We start from the raw sequence: 17,178 nt of genomic DNA, 5'->3' as shown, positions 1-17,178 counted from the left end.
TGTCCTGCATGAATGGGCTCAGGATGCATTTCTTCCAGTCAGTAAATAAGCCAATAGCTTTTTTTTTTTTTTTTTTGGCTTTTTAGGGCTGCACCTGCGACATATGGAGGTTCCTAGGCTAGGGGTCCAATCGGAGCTACAGCTGCCGGCCTACACCACAGCCACAGCAACGCCAGATCGAGCCTTGTCTGAGACCTACATCACAGCTCATGGCAACACCAGATCCTTAACCCACTGAGTGAGGCCAGGGATCGAACCTGCAACTTCATGGTTCCTATGTGGATTCATTTCTGCTGTGCCCCTATGGGAACTTCTAAGCCAATAGCTTTTAATTTCATTCCTGCTCCTATTTTTCTTGCTATGATTCCCTGTTCCAGTGCCCCTTAATTGTGAGTGAATCATTTAAAAGGATTTTCATGTTAGGGACCCATAATTAACCATGGTTACAAAAGTATAATATACATCAAAAATAAAAACAAAAAATGTACACATCTGAAGTAATCTATTTTGAAAAAAAAAATGTGCATTGCATTAATGACTGTAAGTAAGATGAACTGTCTGGCAAAGGAGAGTTTCCTTTAAATAGAGTGGTAATCACCAAAGATTTCATGAAGGAATCAGAAATTGATCCATGCCTTGGAGACAGGACATTTTTATATAGGAGGCTTGGTGGGAGAAAGGGTATCTATGGAGAGGCAGCAGCTTGGGCAGAAGAACTGAGGTGAGCCTGAGAGTTCATGGTTAACTGGAACATGGATTTGCATTGAGGTGATACAGAAACTCAATCTCATTTGGCATGATGGGACCAGTTTGTCAAAGATTGTAAAGGTAGGCAGAGAATTGGCCATGACTTGGAGGCAATGTGAAATCATGGCAGATTTCTGCACACTGATGCTAGAGAATTGTTCCAGTGAATAAGGAACTGACCAGAGAGAACAGGCAGAGAAGACTGACTCTTCTGCAGAATCAGCTCCTAAGGAATTTAAGAGTACAAAGGCTGGAGAGGGTAAATAAAAATAAAATTGGATTTAAGGATGGAGTTCCCAATGTGGCTCAGTGGTAATGAACCCAACTAGCATTCATGAGGATGCAGGTTCAATCCCTGGCCTTGCTCAGTGGGTTAAGGATCAGATTTTGCCATGAGCTATGATGTAGGTCGCAGACTCAGCTTGGATCCCGTGTTACTATGGCTGTGGTGTAGTCCAGCAGCTGCAGCTCCAATTTAATTCCTAGTCTTCCACATGCTTCAGGTGGGGCCTTAAAAGCAAAAAGCAAAAAAAAAAAAAAAAGTAAAAAGAGGAGTTCCTATTGTGGCACAGTGGGTTAAGAACCCAACATAGTGTCTGTGACAATGCAGGTTTGATCACTGGCCTTCTTCAGTGGTTTAAGGATCTAGCCTTGTGGCAAGGTGTGGCATAGGTTGCAACTACAGCTCTGATTTGACCCCTAGCCTGGGAACTTCCATATGCCACAGGTGCAGCTGTGAAAAGAAAAAAAATTTGAATTCAATCCATATCTTTGGGGGAGGATAGTGAAAAAGATTTCAAAGCATATGTTCTATGAAAAAGGTGATAATAAAAATGGTCTTGGGAGATGAAAACACAGGACATGTCTGGTTTCATGAAAAGAATGGTGATCATGAACTATAATGATTTGTGTGAACTACCGCCCAGAAGTAGAGAACTATCTGGGCTCTTGTCCAGGTGAGTATTTAGTCCATACTGAGCGACTCTATGCCTGAATCTCAAAAGATGACATAGACTCTGGTGTCAAACACATATATGTAGTATTCAGCACCCACAGACATCAATTCCAAAGCATCACAACGCACAAGTTTTGAGGGCAGCCTCAGGCCCCGGCTGTGGGTTGGAGATTGGACCCATCCATCTACATGTGTCATCTCTTCTCAGCTCTGCAGGATGTGGGCTGCAGGCAGTTGACCACATTTGTTCCCTGGCAGAGAAAGGATAAGGCTGGATGTGGGTGGCTGGGTGGGTGTGAAGGTAGGGGTGCAGCTATAAATAGCTACTAAGAACAATGGATACCATGGAAATGCTTTGGGAGCATCCCAGATAACAAAGGAAGCCAAAAATTAAAGAAAAGGTAGAAAAGAAATGAATCACCACCAAAAATAAAAAGGTAGATTGTGTCCCCTCTCTCCTCCCACGCATCTTTGTTTCTTTGTCTCTCTCCCTCTTCCCTCTTATCTGTCTGTCCACCTCTCTACACATAGACAAATACACACACATGCATGTTCATTGCACACAGCAGACACAAAGAGAAGATGAGACAAAGGCATATTGCAGAACAATATATAAAAGACAATACGATGTTTTTGTGGTAAAAAAAAAAAAAAAAAACTGTTGCTGTCAATTTCATGTAGTTTGCTGCCTATATATATATATATATATATATAGCAGGTATGTGTGCACAGAATTGTATATATGTAAAATCACAGAGAAAAATAGCCTAGACTTGTATATACAACTTAACATCCCGGTGGTTAATTCTTGGTGATGGAATTTCTGGGGCTTGTTTGCACTTATCTGTAGGGTGTTTTTTTGTTTTGGTTTGGTTTTGATACAATAACCGTGTAGTAACTGTGTAAATAATTTTTAAAAAAATGATTTTTAAGACACGACTATTTAAAACACCACTACACATAAAATTTTCAAAACACTTCTGCATCTTTAGCTTGTAAATACACAAAATAATTATAAGACTGATTAAATAATTACTTATCATCAATTTCCATTTGCCCAGAAAGTACCTCTTGGGAAAACTGTTGTGATTTTTCCCAAACTACAGCTCAGTTGCCACTGGCTCAGAATTACATTTCTCTGCCTGCAAGATCCTTCCGGGCCCATCTGTATATGCCAGCTTCCCCAAAGCCTCTTAGGGAGGCAGAGAAGAACTGAAGCTGAGGACATGGGGCCCCAGTTTTGTTGCCAGGAAGCAGCGATGCCCTCAGTAATCAGGAAAACACAAACCCCAATTAATCGGGAATTCTTGGAGAGGGGCCCAGGTATGGGTTTGTGTTTTAAACTCCCCAGGTGATTTTAATGTGCAGCCAATATGAGGAACCATAACCCTAATGGGATTAATTTACTAAGGGGTCATTTGAACACGGCCTTGGAGAGAGGTAAAATTAAAACAGAGGATTGGATTGACCAAGGCCAGTGGATGCATGGCCCTGAGCCTTGTGAGGAAATGATTATGCAAACAGAGTAAAGGACCATGAACTGTGGAGTGGGCTGTCCTTACAAAACATAGGGAGGTCAGTGGGCAGCTCTCTCTTGAGCTCACAGGAGAACAATCTTGAATCAGACGTGTCAAACCAGGAAAATGGTCTACAAGAGCAGCTTGCTGACAAGATACTGGTATTTCAGAAAATACGGCAGAACCCAGCTTTGATGCTGCAGCCAGGGAACCAGAGCTCTCTTGGGCACTAGCCACTTCCAGCCCTTTCTGTGAGAAGATGCAGGTGGACACACATGCTGGGCCTCAGCACAACACACACGATGGCAGAGGGGTGGCCCTTTGCATTGTTCATACTCTGCTTTCAGGATTCATTTCAAGTGGATTTCTGTGGGAGGCCTTTGGTAGTTATTCTAAAGATTTATAGGGCTTTCATGCAGGAATCTTCTGGTCTCTGCCCTTCTTTTTACCTGTCATGAAAATAAAGTTTCAACTTGCCCTTGGTCTCAGCAGAGGCCAGGACTAAGACACACGTTTCGTGATTCCCATTTGGGGACCCCTGAAATTAATTGACTAGAATTTCTGATTTTGGATCTCTGCCTTGTCTCCATGCAATAGCACATGAGTCATTTCTGTGCACTGAACAAATATGATCATATCCACAACATGTTAACATCATAATATTATTTATCAGCTTCCATTTATTGATGCTGAACAAGCACTAGCCCTATGCTGAGTGACTTCACAGTTTAATCATGTTTAATCCCCAGGACCACGCTTCAAGGACATTAGTATTCCCATTTTACTGTGGAGGTCACAGAGATAGAGGAAGACAATTCAAGATTTAAATCCATTTCTGATCCTGAGGGTCTGAACTGATCCCAGGGCACCACACCAGAAATGGGTGTCAGCAGGTAGAGGGGAAAACCCCCTCCTGTTCTGCTCTGTGCATCCCAGTGGCTCCAGTCCTTTGTCTAGGAAGCTTAGCCCTGGGCTTTTCAGCCCCGTTTACTCTTGTTTCAGAGCTGTACCTGGTACAATGCTACCACCCCATTTTTATTTTTATTTTTTTTTACAGCTTGCCTATATTCAATTTATTTTTCTGAGATGTAGTTATGTATCTTACCTGCTTTTAATGGAGTTTCATTTTGCTACCCAGCATAATCTTGGTTCCTGTGGTGTAAAAGGAGGAAAATACTGTGAAGCTCAGCCAGAGTTCTCAACAGATGTTCTGCATGTCTCTTTCCGTCGTCCTAGCAATGCATCACTTTCAGATGCCTTAGCCTGGGCCTGCCAGCATCGCTCTGCCCACGCCAAATGCTTCCAGAGAGTGTGCAATAAGCAAAAATGGGAGTCAGGTTAAAATCACCAAAGTCATTTCATTCTGATTCTTGAGCACATTAGCATCTGGACTTGGCGAAGTACCACCTGCTCTCAGGAAAGCTAGTATGGCATCAAATCTGTGCAATAAGGGAAACACAAGTTTTCTGTTTTAAGAAACCTGACTGTGTAAAAATCAGAATAGGATCATATCATCTTGGACAAATTATTATCCTTTGTGAAGATTTGTTTTATTTAAAAAAAAAAAAAAAAAAAAAAAAAAACAGATTGGCCAGAAAGTACCTTTTGTCATTTAACTTTCCCATTACTGTAAAACAAACAAAACAATGCAATGGTGGCCCATTTGCAAAAGTGTGATTTATGCATACCTTTTAAAAGCTACCTCTGTAACAAATCAGATGTCAAAGCACACAAGAGTTATATTTAAAGCACACTGCAAAGGTTTACTGTCAAACTCAACTTTAACTGCAGGAGTGGGTTAGGGTAAGAGATATTCTATGAAGGATTCAAAATATAGCTGTCTTTCTGCCTGGGAGGGGTTATAGTGCAGTCAGCTGGATAATATTTATGAAGTTCTCAAATGTGTACTGTGCGTGATTTGATTCAGTTAAAAACATAATCCAAAATGACAGTGTCTCACCCCGCTTGGCTCGCCTTCAGGCAAACGGAGGAAGGAGGCTATACAAGGTGACCTTTCAAGGTCCCCTACCTTATGGGACTTTGAATGATTAGCCATAACCTCTGTGCCTGTGCTCTGTTGGTGTTCCCTCTACACCCTAAGAAGGTGCTAAAGACATGGATGGTGCCCTGTGCAAGTCTTGTGGTGTCTGAAGTGTAATTTATCCAGGTTTCTCCATCCTGGTGGAGTTGTGTTGCCTGGGACTGCAGGGTCAAGGGCAGGGGAATGGGGAATGGAAGGATGTGGTGTAAGACAGGCAGTTAGCCCAGCCACCATGTCTCAAAGTGAATTGCAGGATGACTGCAAGGTAATTTGATGATAGAAGGCAGCTGGAGATGGTGGATGGCGAGCCCTGAAGAGAATGGATAAAAATGTCTCACTTGCTTTAGGAAAAGTCTGAGTGTCTTTTCTCTATCCATCTCATCTGACCGCTGTAGCATTCAGTCCCATGATTTAAAAAGGACACTTTTCCATTAAGAGAGAGCATCCCCATTTTAACAGATGATGAAGATATGAAATAAAAAGATAAAAAAGATTTCTTAAAAACAAATTTTGGGAATTCCCATTGTGGCTTAGTAAGTTAAGAACCTGACATAGTGTCCCTGATGATGTAGGTTCAGTCCCTGGCCTGGCTCAGTGGGTTGAGCATCTAGTATTGCCACAAGCTACGCCATAGATCACAGATGGCAGCTCAGATCCAGTGTTGCTGTGGCATAAGCCTTTAGCTGTAGCTCCTGTTCAACCCCTAGCCTAGGAACTTCCATATGCTGCAGGTGCAACTGTAAAATGAAAAAAAAAAAATTAAAAACAAATTTTGGGAGTTCCTACTGTGGCACATTGGATTAAGGATCCAGCATTGCTGCAGCTGTTCATAGGTCGCAGCTGTGGCTCCGATTTGATCCCTGGCCCAGGAACTTCCATATGCTGTGGGTGCAATGAAAAAGGAAAAGTAAAACAAAAACTTTAAACCTGCAATAATGTGTCTGTACCCAATAAGAATGGAAAAATACACTTTGGATTTTTTTATCCAGGCCATAATAACTGCAAACCCATGCAGGATCCCTTTAAATATTTATACATGGTTCATTTTTCTATCATCATATATAGTGAAATAGCATTCCTACCTGAGCAGTCTTCTGGCTGTATATAAAACAGGGATAGGCTGCAAGCTTACTGCTCTCATTATGCTGATAAGAATCTAGCCAATGCAAAAGAAACTCTAGTAAGCCTGAGGGATTTTTTTTTTTTTTAAAGAATGAAGCAATCATCCTAGAAAAATACTACAAAAGAGCAAAAATTTTTAAATTAGGATGAAAAGGCAAAATATGGACAACATAATCCGTATTGTTTGCAGAAAGAGAGAAAACATTTCCTTTATAGAAATGGATGTAAAGGGATATAGGAAATACATCTGCTCTTTGTAAATTTATTAAATGCAACTTTCTTTTTTCTCTTTCTTTCTTTTAGATAAAAAACCTCTTCATGAAATAAAACCCCAAAGTAAGTTATTTTTCCTCTTGTGAATATCATTTCATTCTCATATTTGCTGCCTTACTGTTGTATTTGTTTAAAGAGCCAAACAGAATTGAAGTTCGTAGGAAAGATCCAGGGTTTTCTGGGGCTTCTCATTGGGTTTGGAGTCACATATCAGAGGTTTAAATGGAAAAGAAATAATGCACATCCCTCTCCCCTCCCTCAGAATAAAAGCAAATCTCTCCAGTTGATTCTGCCTCCCTATATCAGTCCATTTCTCTGCAAATGTCATCTAGGACTCTTCTTTCTGAGGACATTTATGTCATTAAAATTAACAAATATTTGTCAGTACAGACTTTCATCAGAGAAGCCTTGGGCTATAGAATGATTACAAGACTGTCCACCTAAGAGCAGGGAGGGGACATTTGAGAGACAAACCCTGAAATCCATGGCAACTGGGTAGACTAAGAACCTGTATTTCACAGTGAAAGGGTCAGGAATTGAAAGTGGTGGGTGGGAGCTGGCTTGAGCTCTCTATACATGGGCTAGCTTTCCCGAGAAGCCTTTGAGTTCTCTGCATCTTATGCGTCTGGTAGGTTTGGGGCAAGCAGCACAGGCTGAATGATTGGCAGCTGGGAATTCTACCCTGTGGTTCTCAGCCTGGGCTGAACTTGAGTGTCTGTAGGCCTTTTAACAATCCCCAGCCCAGGGAAATCAAAGTGGGAAGAGGGGACTAAGAACCTAGGAATCCCTATTTTAAAAGTGTCCTCGGTTGATTTCAATGTGCAGCTGTGATTGAGAACCACTGTCTTAGAAACATATTTCTTGAAAGGTAGATCAGTGATAACGTGCAACAGGCTTGGGGTGTGGTGGGAGCTTGTTAAATATGGCCCCCCTCAGAATAAAACACATTATTAATTAGAATCCCCAGTGCGGGGTGGGGGTGGAGCTCCTAAGAATTTGCATTCCAGTATATTCCCAAAATGATTCTCAGAAATATGTAAAGCATACTAGGGAACTGTCCTTATGCAGTTCTTAGTAATAGCAATAGCCAGCTCTTCAGCCAGTTCAGTTTGTAAAGCTTGGGAAAGATGTTTTTGACCAGTATCTCCCATTTGAGTCTTAAATGCATGGCTTTTGACCTTTTAAATACTAAGGTATTAAAATTCAAATAGCTTGGGAGAGTTAACAGCTTTTACTTAACTCTACTTTGAAAGAATTAAAAGACTGTTGGAGATAGAAGTACCTTGGGATGGGGGTCGGGAGACGTGAGAGGGTCTCAGTTACTAGCTGTGATGTTTATACTTCGGTATGTTGCTTCAGGCAGGCCTGATGCCATGACTTCTGGAGTCAGAGAACTTTACAGAACATCAAAAACAAACTTTCTGAACTTGTTTTCCCTGCTGTCTGCTGCCCATCAAATCATTATTGGTACTTAGGCAGTGGCCCTCTGAAGTCGTCTGTGTTTCACTTGGAATTTAGAGGAAGACTAAAGCTGGGGACACCTGGTGGGGTGTGTGTGTGTTTACGTGCACATGTTGAGAGAAGGGGAAGAAAACAGGTCATTGACTGTTTGGCTTGTGCCTGTGTCAAGACCTCGGGGTGACCACTGGAGTAGTGGAGCCCCCCCCTGCTGCCTCCTAGCCATAGAGCTCCCATCATCCACTGGTCCCCACATGTGGCACAAGCAAGACCATAGGTGTCCATGTGGCGGCCAACGTGAAAGTTCCTTAGAAATGCATGCGTGTTTCTTAAAAATTAATTTCATGCTTAGTTTGTGCGTCCCGTGCCATTCTAATCTGGTTACATCTGTACTTCCAGCCATAAACCCCACAGTAGCTACTTCTGGTCCTTGGGGACTCCTGAATTAGTTTCTGCTTTGGGTTCTTGCTCCTGAACACCATGCTTAATTGCCGGATACTGCCACGGAATCGCTTATACTGTTTTAATTTGTGATTCCCTAAAAATAAAACCTTAACAGAATCAATGTGATTGCAAAAGGCTCCCAGAGGAATCCGATCCAGGTTCCCGAAGTTATGTGGTTAGGAGTGCATCAGACGAAGGCAGGCTGCAGTTTTGTTCAGTGAAAGAGGGGCTTCGTTTGAGACTCCATGAATCATCACTGATGCAAAATCAAAGTCAATTATGAAGATAATTGAGAAACAGCCTGTTCCTAGGTACAGCCGTAGACACGATCCTCCTCAAGGCCCGGTGGATGGAACCATCACTCAGCCTGGCGCGCAGATCTGTGTGTGGTGGGTCGAGGAGCCGGCTTTGAGTTGCGGGGAGGTGGGGAAAGAAAGTGAAGTCTTCAGATATCTGTTGGCAGATCATAATGACAAACTGGGGAAAATATGTGCACGGCATAGCTCATGAAAGCACTTATTGTAAATGAGATAATTTAATCAATTACGTTTCCTAATGTACTAAACCGAATGTTTCATTTTCTGCTTCTGCACATCTTAAATTATCTTCAGGTGCTTTATGAGATTTAATCATAGTTAATAGAAACTTCATTACCATCAAATGTGCTTTCAATAAATGTTGTGTAACAATGTCAGGAGGTGCAGTAAAATATAGTAGGTTCTGAATGGCAAACACGCACCCCCAGAGTCAGACTGGAAAAGGGTTTCATTCAGACAATGAGACTCCCAGAGGCTTGGGGATGAGGGTTTCTAAGAGGTACTGAGCCCCCAAGGAGCACCTGGTTCGCCTTGGGCATGAAAAGGATTTCCCTTCCCCCTAGAAAATAACTCAGAACATTGTCTCTCCCCATCTCTTTCCCAGTAGTTGTTTTGTAACTAAAAGACACATGAGAAACACAAATCCCATTCATTGTTCTCACGTCAGCTACCTTTAGGACGTCATCAGGTGACTGAATCCCAGTAACCTGAATCTCAACTTTTTCAAAAGTGAATTTTTAATCCAGGCCTCCTCCTCTCTTTTCTGGTTCACTGAATAATACGAGATCTTCAACTCAGTTGGGTCCAAAACAGCCTCCTAGACCCCGCTCTTATCCTCTCCCGTCTCCAGCTCAGTTCTCCATGGATCACTACCATGTAACCTTCTCAAGTTCACCAGCTCTCCATTTTCACACTTTCCTCTCCATCCCTCCATTCTCAGCAGCTACTTATGAGGTGTTTCCCCTGATTAGGACATGTTCTATGTGGTGGGGAATCGGTGCTGAGAAAGACACATACAGTGCCTGCTTCCAAGAGACTTAGAGTGAGGGCAGATGGAAAAGAACAACCTAGAAAATATAGAGTGCTGAGGGCTGTGACGGTGGGAGTAGAAATAAAGCAAGGGAAGGGCCTCAGGTGAGGCTGGAAGGAGTGGTACCTTTTTTGTCTAAGGTATTCGGAGAGGGTCTCTGCAATAAGATCACACTGAAGAGCAGACCTGAAGAAAAGCAAAGGAACAACCCTTCTGGATGTCTGGGAGGAGAACATTCCAGGCCAAGGGGACAGCAGGATGCAAAGGCTGCATGGGGGGAGCTTGTTGCAGGACCCGGAGGGACAATTAGGCCAGGATATCGAGCAGAGTGGCACATCAAAGAGTCCATGAGGGCTAGCTAGGGTCAAAGAAGCAGGGCAAGGGGAAGTTGCCAAGCGTGTTATAGTTCATTGTAATGACTTTGACCTTTACTGTGAGTGAGATGGAAAGCATTGAGGGTGTTTATTCATAGTGACATGACCTAATATATTCAAGGATAAACTCTACCTGCTGGGTTGAGTGTAAACATATAGGGAACCAGAACAGAAGCCAGGGAATCTGTGACACTAATCTATCATAACAATGATCTATTCTAATAATCTAGGCTATTACAGTACCTAGGCTACTATAATAACCTAGATTCAAGATGACTCTGTCTTCGAATAGACAGCATCAGAAATTGTAGACATAGTCCATAATCTGGATGTATTCTGAAGGCAGAGGCAGGAAGATTTGCTAATGGATTGGAGTCTGAAAGAGAGAAAATCCTTGGGGATGATTCCAAAATTTGGGCTCAGCAACTGGAAGGATGCACTTGCTGTTACTAATCTGGGGAGAACTTGGAACACATCTGGAGGGAGACTCAAGGGGTCATTTTCACAGATGCTAAATTTGAGATACCTCTGCAAATAAAGATGGAGAGGTTAAGCAGGCAGTTGAATATACGAGTCTGGAGATCAGAGGAGAGTCCTGGCTGGTGGCATAAATCTAGGGTTTGTCAGAGTCCAGATGATGGTTAGGCTGTATGAGATCACTGGTTAATGAGTGTGAATAGAGGACTTAGCCCTAAAGGACAGTAACATCTAGATGTAGAGGAGGTCAGAGTCACTGCAGAGGAGACAGAAGAGTAGCAGTCAACATCATAAGAGGAAAAAACAAGCAAAAAGAAAATTGTGTCCCAGATGAAAAACAATTTTTTGATTTTTTTTTTTTCTAAATGTTTGTTCTGGCCATCTTTGCTAACCAGGATTTCTGCCATTGCTTCCTGTATCCAGTCTCGCCTGATATCAATATGATCTTTGGAAAACATCAATTCTGGTCACATCACCTCCGTGTTTAGATCTTTTCCATATCTGACCATTATTTTTAAGATCAAGTCCAAAGTATTTAATATGTATGTATATGATCTCATCTCAGATGACTTTTCTTTTTTATCTGCTCTGAGGGATTTTTTTTTTAGTTTTATTGAAGTAGAGTTGATTTACAATGTTGTGATAATTTCTGTTGTACAACAAAATCCATTCTCTTTCAGATTCTTTTCTCAGATTATTACAGAATACTGGGCAGAGTTCCTTATGCACTACAGCAGGTCTGTGTTGGCCAATCATTCCATATACCACAGTGTGCACATGCCAATCCCAAACTCCCAGTCCATCCCTCCCCTCAGATGGCTTTTCTTAATCATGTCAGCTTCCATCAAACATCTTAATCACTAGGTATTTTTCTTTCTACCCTCTCACCACTTCTCATATTCTTCAGCCAGACAAAGTTTCTGAATTTTTTGAATACCGTGTGCCCATATCAGTGTATAGCACCTTAAACCCTGTTGTTTCTGCCCAAAAACACTTTCTCTCCACCTAACTTTTTTTTTTTTTTTTTTTTTAGGCCCACATGTGCAGCACATGGCAGTTCCTAGCAGGTTAGGGGTCGAATCAGAGCTGCAGCTGCTGGCCTACACAACAGCCACAGGAATGTACGATCCAAGCTGAGTCTGTGACCTACACCACAGCTCATGGCAACACCAGATCCTTAACCCACTGAGCGAGGCCAGGGATCGAACCTACATCCTCATGGATACTAGTCGGGTTCATTACTGCTGAACCACAGCAGAAACTGCCTCTCTTCACCTAATTGTATCTGTTGAATTTATCCTTCCTTCAGGTTTTGGTGTAGGTGTCACTTCTTTTGCATGGCATTTACTATCTTTCCCCCACCCCACCCCCACCAAGTCTAAGGTCATTACTCCTACAACTGGTCCAATGTCAAACAGTTTCCCTATTTCTCTATCATATGTTCATGGCCTTTATCCAGGGCTGTATTCCCTAACAGACGTAATTCCTGCCCTCTAGTAGACAGTACAGAGTCTTATTCACCTTTATGCTTGTAGCATTTACCACTGTGCCAAGTTATGTGTATGTTCAGTAAATAGTTGTTATTACAGTCTTGCATCCTCCTGCTAACTCCACCCTGAGCCTTTTATCATTAAGGTAATAATAAAGACTTTGCTCCTATATACTTAACTCATTCATGTAGTAGATATTTATTGGTCAATTTTTTAAAGTTTTGGCCACTCCCATGGCATATGTCAGTTCCAAGGCCAGAGATTGAATCTGAGCTACAGCAGCACCTTACACAACAATGCCAGACTTAACACTGTGCCAGGACAGGGATCAAACCTGAGCCTCCACAGGGACCCGAGCTACTGCAGAAGGATTCTTAACCCACTGCAATTATTCTATATCAATAATTTTGGCCCAGTGAAATGTGACAGAAAAAATAAGGAATTTTCACCCTCACAACTTCAGTACAAGGTAGAAGATGATAGAAGATTTGAGAAAAGGGGAAGTAGCGAGATAGATAATCATCTATTCTGTGCCAGGTGCTATGTTTGAGTCCAAATTGTGAGCTTCCAAGAATCATTTCTATCAAAGAATGAACCAGATGTGACCTTATAAGTCTGAAAATTAGGTATTTCTCTTCTTCTCACTAACACTGATTCTAGTCCATTCCTTTCCTCCAAGCATCCTTCATCCATAGTAGAATAATGTGGATTGTGGGAATCCCTATTCTATATGCTCTTCATAGGGTTAGGGAACTCCTCAGAAGATGTGCAGTCTATACTGGCAATTTGAACATTTTCTTTCCGGCTGTGTACATTTGAATGATGCCTTGAACCCACAGAATTATCTGTGACTTTGAATCATAATATCTTTAAATTCTCAATAAACTTTGAGATTCTTCGAAGCTAACATTAGACTACTGGCATCAGTGCTGATCTTCTAGCCATGCCTTAAAACACATTTTTTTTCCTATTTTACCCATCATTTTTCCTCATCTCCTGCTGATTATTTTCAATTACATAAATATAGCACTTGCCACAAATTGCATGACTCGCTTGTCCTTCAGAATCGTTCCCACTGTGAATCAGTTCAATCCATGCATATGTGCAACATTTGTAATTTTCTTACCACCTTAAGACTTTTTTCTAATTTTCATTCCATCATAAGTGTATGCCTTTTCTTATCACCAGTTTCAATAACATCGTTGACTTCACTGGACACAATGGGATTTTGTTCATTAAATACCCTAGAACTAAGCACAGACACAGTAAATGATGGATCATTATGTTCTTTAGCATCAGAATAACCCAGGGTACTTGGTAAAAATGTGAGTTCATCCTCAAAAAACTAAATATAGAACTATCATATCATCCAGGAATCCCAGTCCTGGGCATATATCCAGACAAACCTTTCCTTCAGAAAGATACATGCAGTCCTGTGTTCATCGCAGCACTATGCACAATAGCCAAGACATGGAAATAACCTTAATGTCTATTGACAGATGAAAGGATTAAGATGTGATACATATACACAATGGAATATTACTCAGCCATAAAAAAGAACAAAATAAGACCATTTGCAGAAACATAGATGGACCTAGAGATTCTCATACTAATTGAGTAAGTCAGAAAGGGAAAGACAGATACCATATATCATTTATATTTGGAATCTAAAATGTGGCACATAAGGAACCTATCTACAGAATAGAAACAGACTCACAGACATAGAGAGCATACTTGAGGTTGCCAAGGTTGGGGAGGAGTGGGATGTACTGGGAGTTTGGGGTTAGTAGATGCAAATTATTGCATTTGGAGTGAATAAGCAGTGAGGTTCTGCTGTATGTTCTCTGCACGGGGAACTACGCCCACTCACTTGTGATAGAACATGAGAGAAAATGATATGAGAAAAAGAATGCATATGTATGACTAGATCATTTTACTGTACAGCAGAAATGGACAAACCATTGTAAATCAACTATAATTTTAAAAATAAATTTAAAAAATTTTAAATGTGAATTCGTAGGGCACAGCTCTCCATGTGTTAGTATATTCAAAGTTATAGAGTTTATATCTTCAATTTGCAGAATAGGAAAAATGAAAGGGAACTCATTTTCTTAGGGGGCTGGAGTTAAAATCCTGATTTTGACTCTACTTTTCATTTTACCTTGGTTTTCCTATCTGATGGGAAAAAAACATAGTTTCTTTGCGGTCAAAGGTAGAATTACCAGATAAAATACAGAACCTGTAGTTATATTTAAATTTCAGATCAATAACGAGTACATTTTTAGCAGAAGTATACCCCAAATATGGCAGGGGAAATACTTCTACTAAAGTTATTCATTCTTGATCTGAAATTCAAATTTAACCATGTCATGTTTTTATTTGCTTCATCTGGCAACTTTATCTAAAAGAAAGAATAAAATGTGTCAGAATGTGCCCTATCAAAAAATAGATTACCTCTATTGTCAATCTTGGAAGAACGGTTAGAATTAAAATGTTAGAGGAGAGAGCTTTTTAGTAAGAGCAAAAAGTCTGGACAAAAAGGAAAAAAAAAAGCAAATCTACTAAAGTACAAGGTCTACTTGAAAAAATGGATATAGGCAGCTCTCATTTTATTGTGTTTTGCTTTATTGAGCTCTGCAGATATTGCATTTTTTAAACAAATTGAAGGTTTGTGGCAGCCCTGTGTTGTCAGATGATGGTTACCATTTTTTAGTAACAAAGTATTTTCTAGTTAAGGCATATCTATTTTTTAGACATAATGCTATTGCACACTTAATAGATGACACTATAGTGGAAACATAACTTTTATATGCACTGGGAAACCAAACAAGTTTTGTTACTTTATTATAATATTCGCTTTATTGCAGTGGTCTGGAACTAAACATGTAATATCTTTGAGGTATGTCTGTAATCAGATTTAGCCAAAGAGGAGGGTCCATATAGATGAAAAATAGGCAAAAGCAGCTGAGAAATAGAATTGGGCAGAGCAGAAGGTGTCTTGACCCTTAAGGTAAGTCCCTGTTGCCATGAACTCTATACGTAGACAGTTGCTGAAAGGTCCTGGAGTGGCTATTCCAGAACCATGTTTGGGAAGAGCAATCCACTTAAAATGGTCCAGAGCGAACAAAGATTGGGGCCTGGGTACCAGCTAAGATGAGGCTGTGCAACAGGCTATGGGTGCCTCCTGTTGTATCTGAGATAGGAGAAGCACTGAGGATGCAGTCAGTAAGTGTGTGAGTAGTTCAGGGAAGGGTCATTAGAAAGAAAAGGAAAGATGACTCTTCAATTTCAGTCCTGGTTGCTCATAAGATGTCATTACAAGAAAAAAAGGAATCCAAGGAAAGAAAATACTTGAAGAGATAAGAACAGTTAATTTGTAAATCAGATGACAAATTTGAGATGTGAGCACAACACACACTTGCATGATGGTTTTTGTCCATGGAGAAGGAGAGAAGAGAGAATGAAGTCTTTGATACGAGGCAGGGCAGGAGATCTGATTGTGAGAGGGTTTGGCCCTGTAGGAATAGTTAGCACTGTCTGCGTGTGAGTGATTATCTGACTAGATGAACAAAAAGGGGCAAGAACTCAGCTTTAAAACCCCTTTGCAGAACTCTGAGAAGGAAGGGTAGTTGCTGAACAATGAGAAAGGAGAAAATAGGAGAATCAAATTTAAGGGACTTTTTGTTTTTCCTAGACGGAAGGTTGGCACCTCTTATTGCTGCAGAGCAGTGGCAAAGAATAAGACAAAGAATATTACTATTGATGAGATGGTTGTGAACAGTCTTCAAAAAGGAATGGTGGTTTGGGCAAAGGTCTGGCTTTAAAGGGTAGGGGAATTAAATATAGAAACAGTGAACCAAAAAAAATCATTCAACAGTCTGGCAGGCTAGGCACATGTTAAAAAGAAGTAAAGTATGTCTGTAGGTTCTGATAGGAAATATCTGCAGGATATCATCCATGGGGAAAAAAGCAAAGTACAGTAAAGGAAATAAAATATGGAAATGTAATAATTATCTAATAATAACTTTTAGAATAAAAAATGGACTTCTTTCCCTGAAAGATCTCATAGATACTGTCAAGAAAGGTTGGCGCCTTGTATCTGGAATCTAATATATGGCACAAATGAACCTATCTACAGAAAAGAAACAAACTCATGAACAAGGAGAACAGACTTTTGATTTCCAAGAGGGAGATGGAGGGACTGGGAGTTTGGGGTTAGTAGATACAAAGTATTGCACTTAGAACAGATAAGCAATGAGTTTCTGCTGTATAGCCAAGGGAACTATATCTGATCACTTTTGGTAGAACAGGATGGAGGGTAATTTGAAAAAAAGAATGTGTGTATATGTATAAATGGGTCACTTTGCATAAATTGACAACATTGTAAATCAAGTATAATAAAAATTTTTTTAAATGGTTGGTACAGTGGGATTGGCAGCATCTTGGGAGTGCTGAGATTCGGGTTCAGTCTCCCCTCTGGCACAGTGGGTTAAGGATCCGGTGTTGCCACAGCTGCATCTTGGATCTGATCCCTGGCCAGGGAGCTTCATATGCCAGGGGGTGGCCCAAAAAAAAAAAAAAAGGTTATTCTTGGAGTTCCTGCTGTGGCACAGTGGGATAATGATCCAGCTTGTCTCTGTGGAGGCTCAGGTTCAATCCCCAGCCCGTGGCAGTGGGTTAAGAATCCAGCGTTGACACAGCTGTGGCTCAGATTGAATCTGTAGCCTAGGAACTTCTATATGCCGCAGGTAAAGCCAAAAAAAAAGGTTATTTTTGGAAAAAGGGTAATTGGAGGATAAGTTTTCTCTTGGCATAGTGTAACTTTTTATACTTCCTAAGCCTTTTTCTCATTGTATGCATGTATTCTACTTTTTCTTTTAACAGGGACAGAGGTTAGCTGGTTAGGGAAATTATGGAACATGGATCAAGAAAT

At 40.9% G+C, this 17,178-nt stretch overlaps 1 protein-coding gene across 11 annotated transcripts in view; it reads left to right on the top strand.

Annotated features, from left to right (window-relative positions):
• The window catches only part of UNC5D (unc-5 netrin receptor D), a 607,474-nt gene that overhangs the window by 498,824 nt on the left and 91,472 nt on the right, over positions 1 to 17,178 (top strand). For 7 of the 11 annotated variants that reach the window (XM_021076134.1, XM_021076132.1, XM_021076131.1 and 4 more), the window contains one exon: positions 6,686 to 6,718. The exons of the other annotated variants lie outside the window; for them this stretch is intronic. In XM_021076134.1, the coding sequence (XP_020931793.1) occupies positions 6,686 to 6,718 (33 nt within the window). The remainder of the gene's footprint in view (positions 1 to 6,685; positions 6,719 to 17,178) is intronic. 11 annotated transcript variants of the gene reach the window in all.

Source organism: Sus scrofa, chromosome 15 (assembly GCF_000003025.6).
Source record: "Sus scrofa isolate TJ Tabasco breed Duroc chromosome 15, Sscrofa11.1, whole genome shotgun sequence".
NCBI lineage: Eukaryota > Metazoa > Chordata > Mammalia > Artiodactyla > Suidae > Sus > Sus scrofa.
Note: the sequence above shows the minus strand (reverse complement) of the source record. Positions and strands in the feature narration are given on the sequence as shown.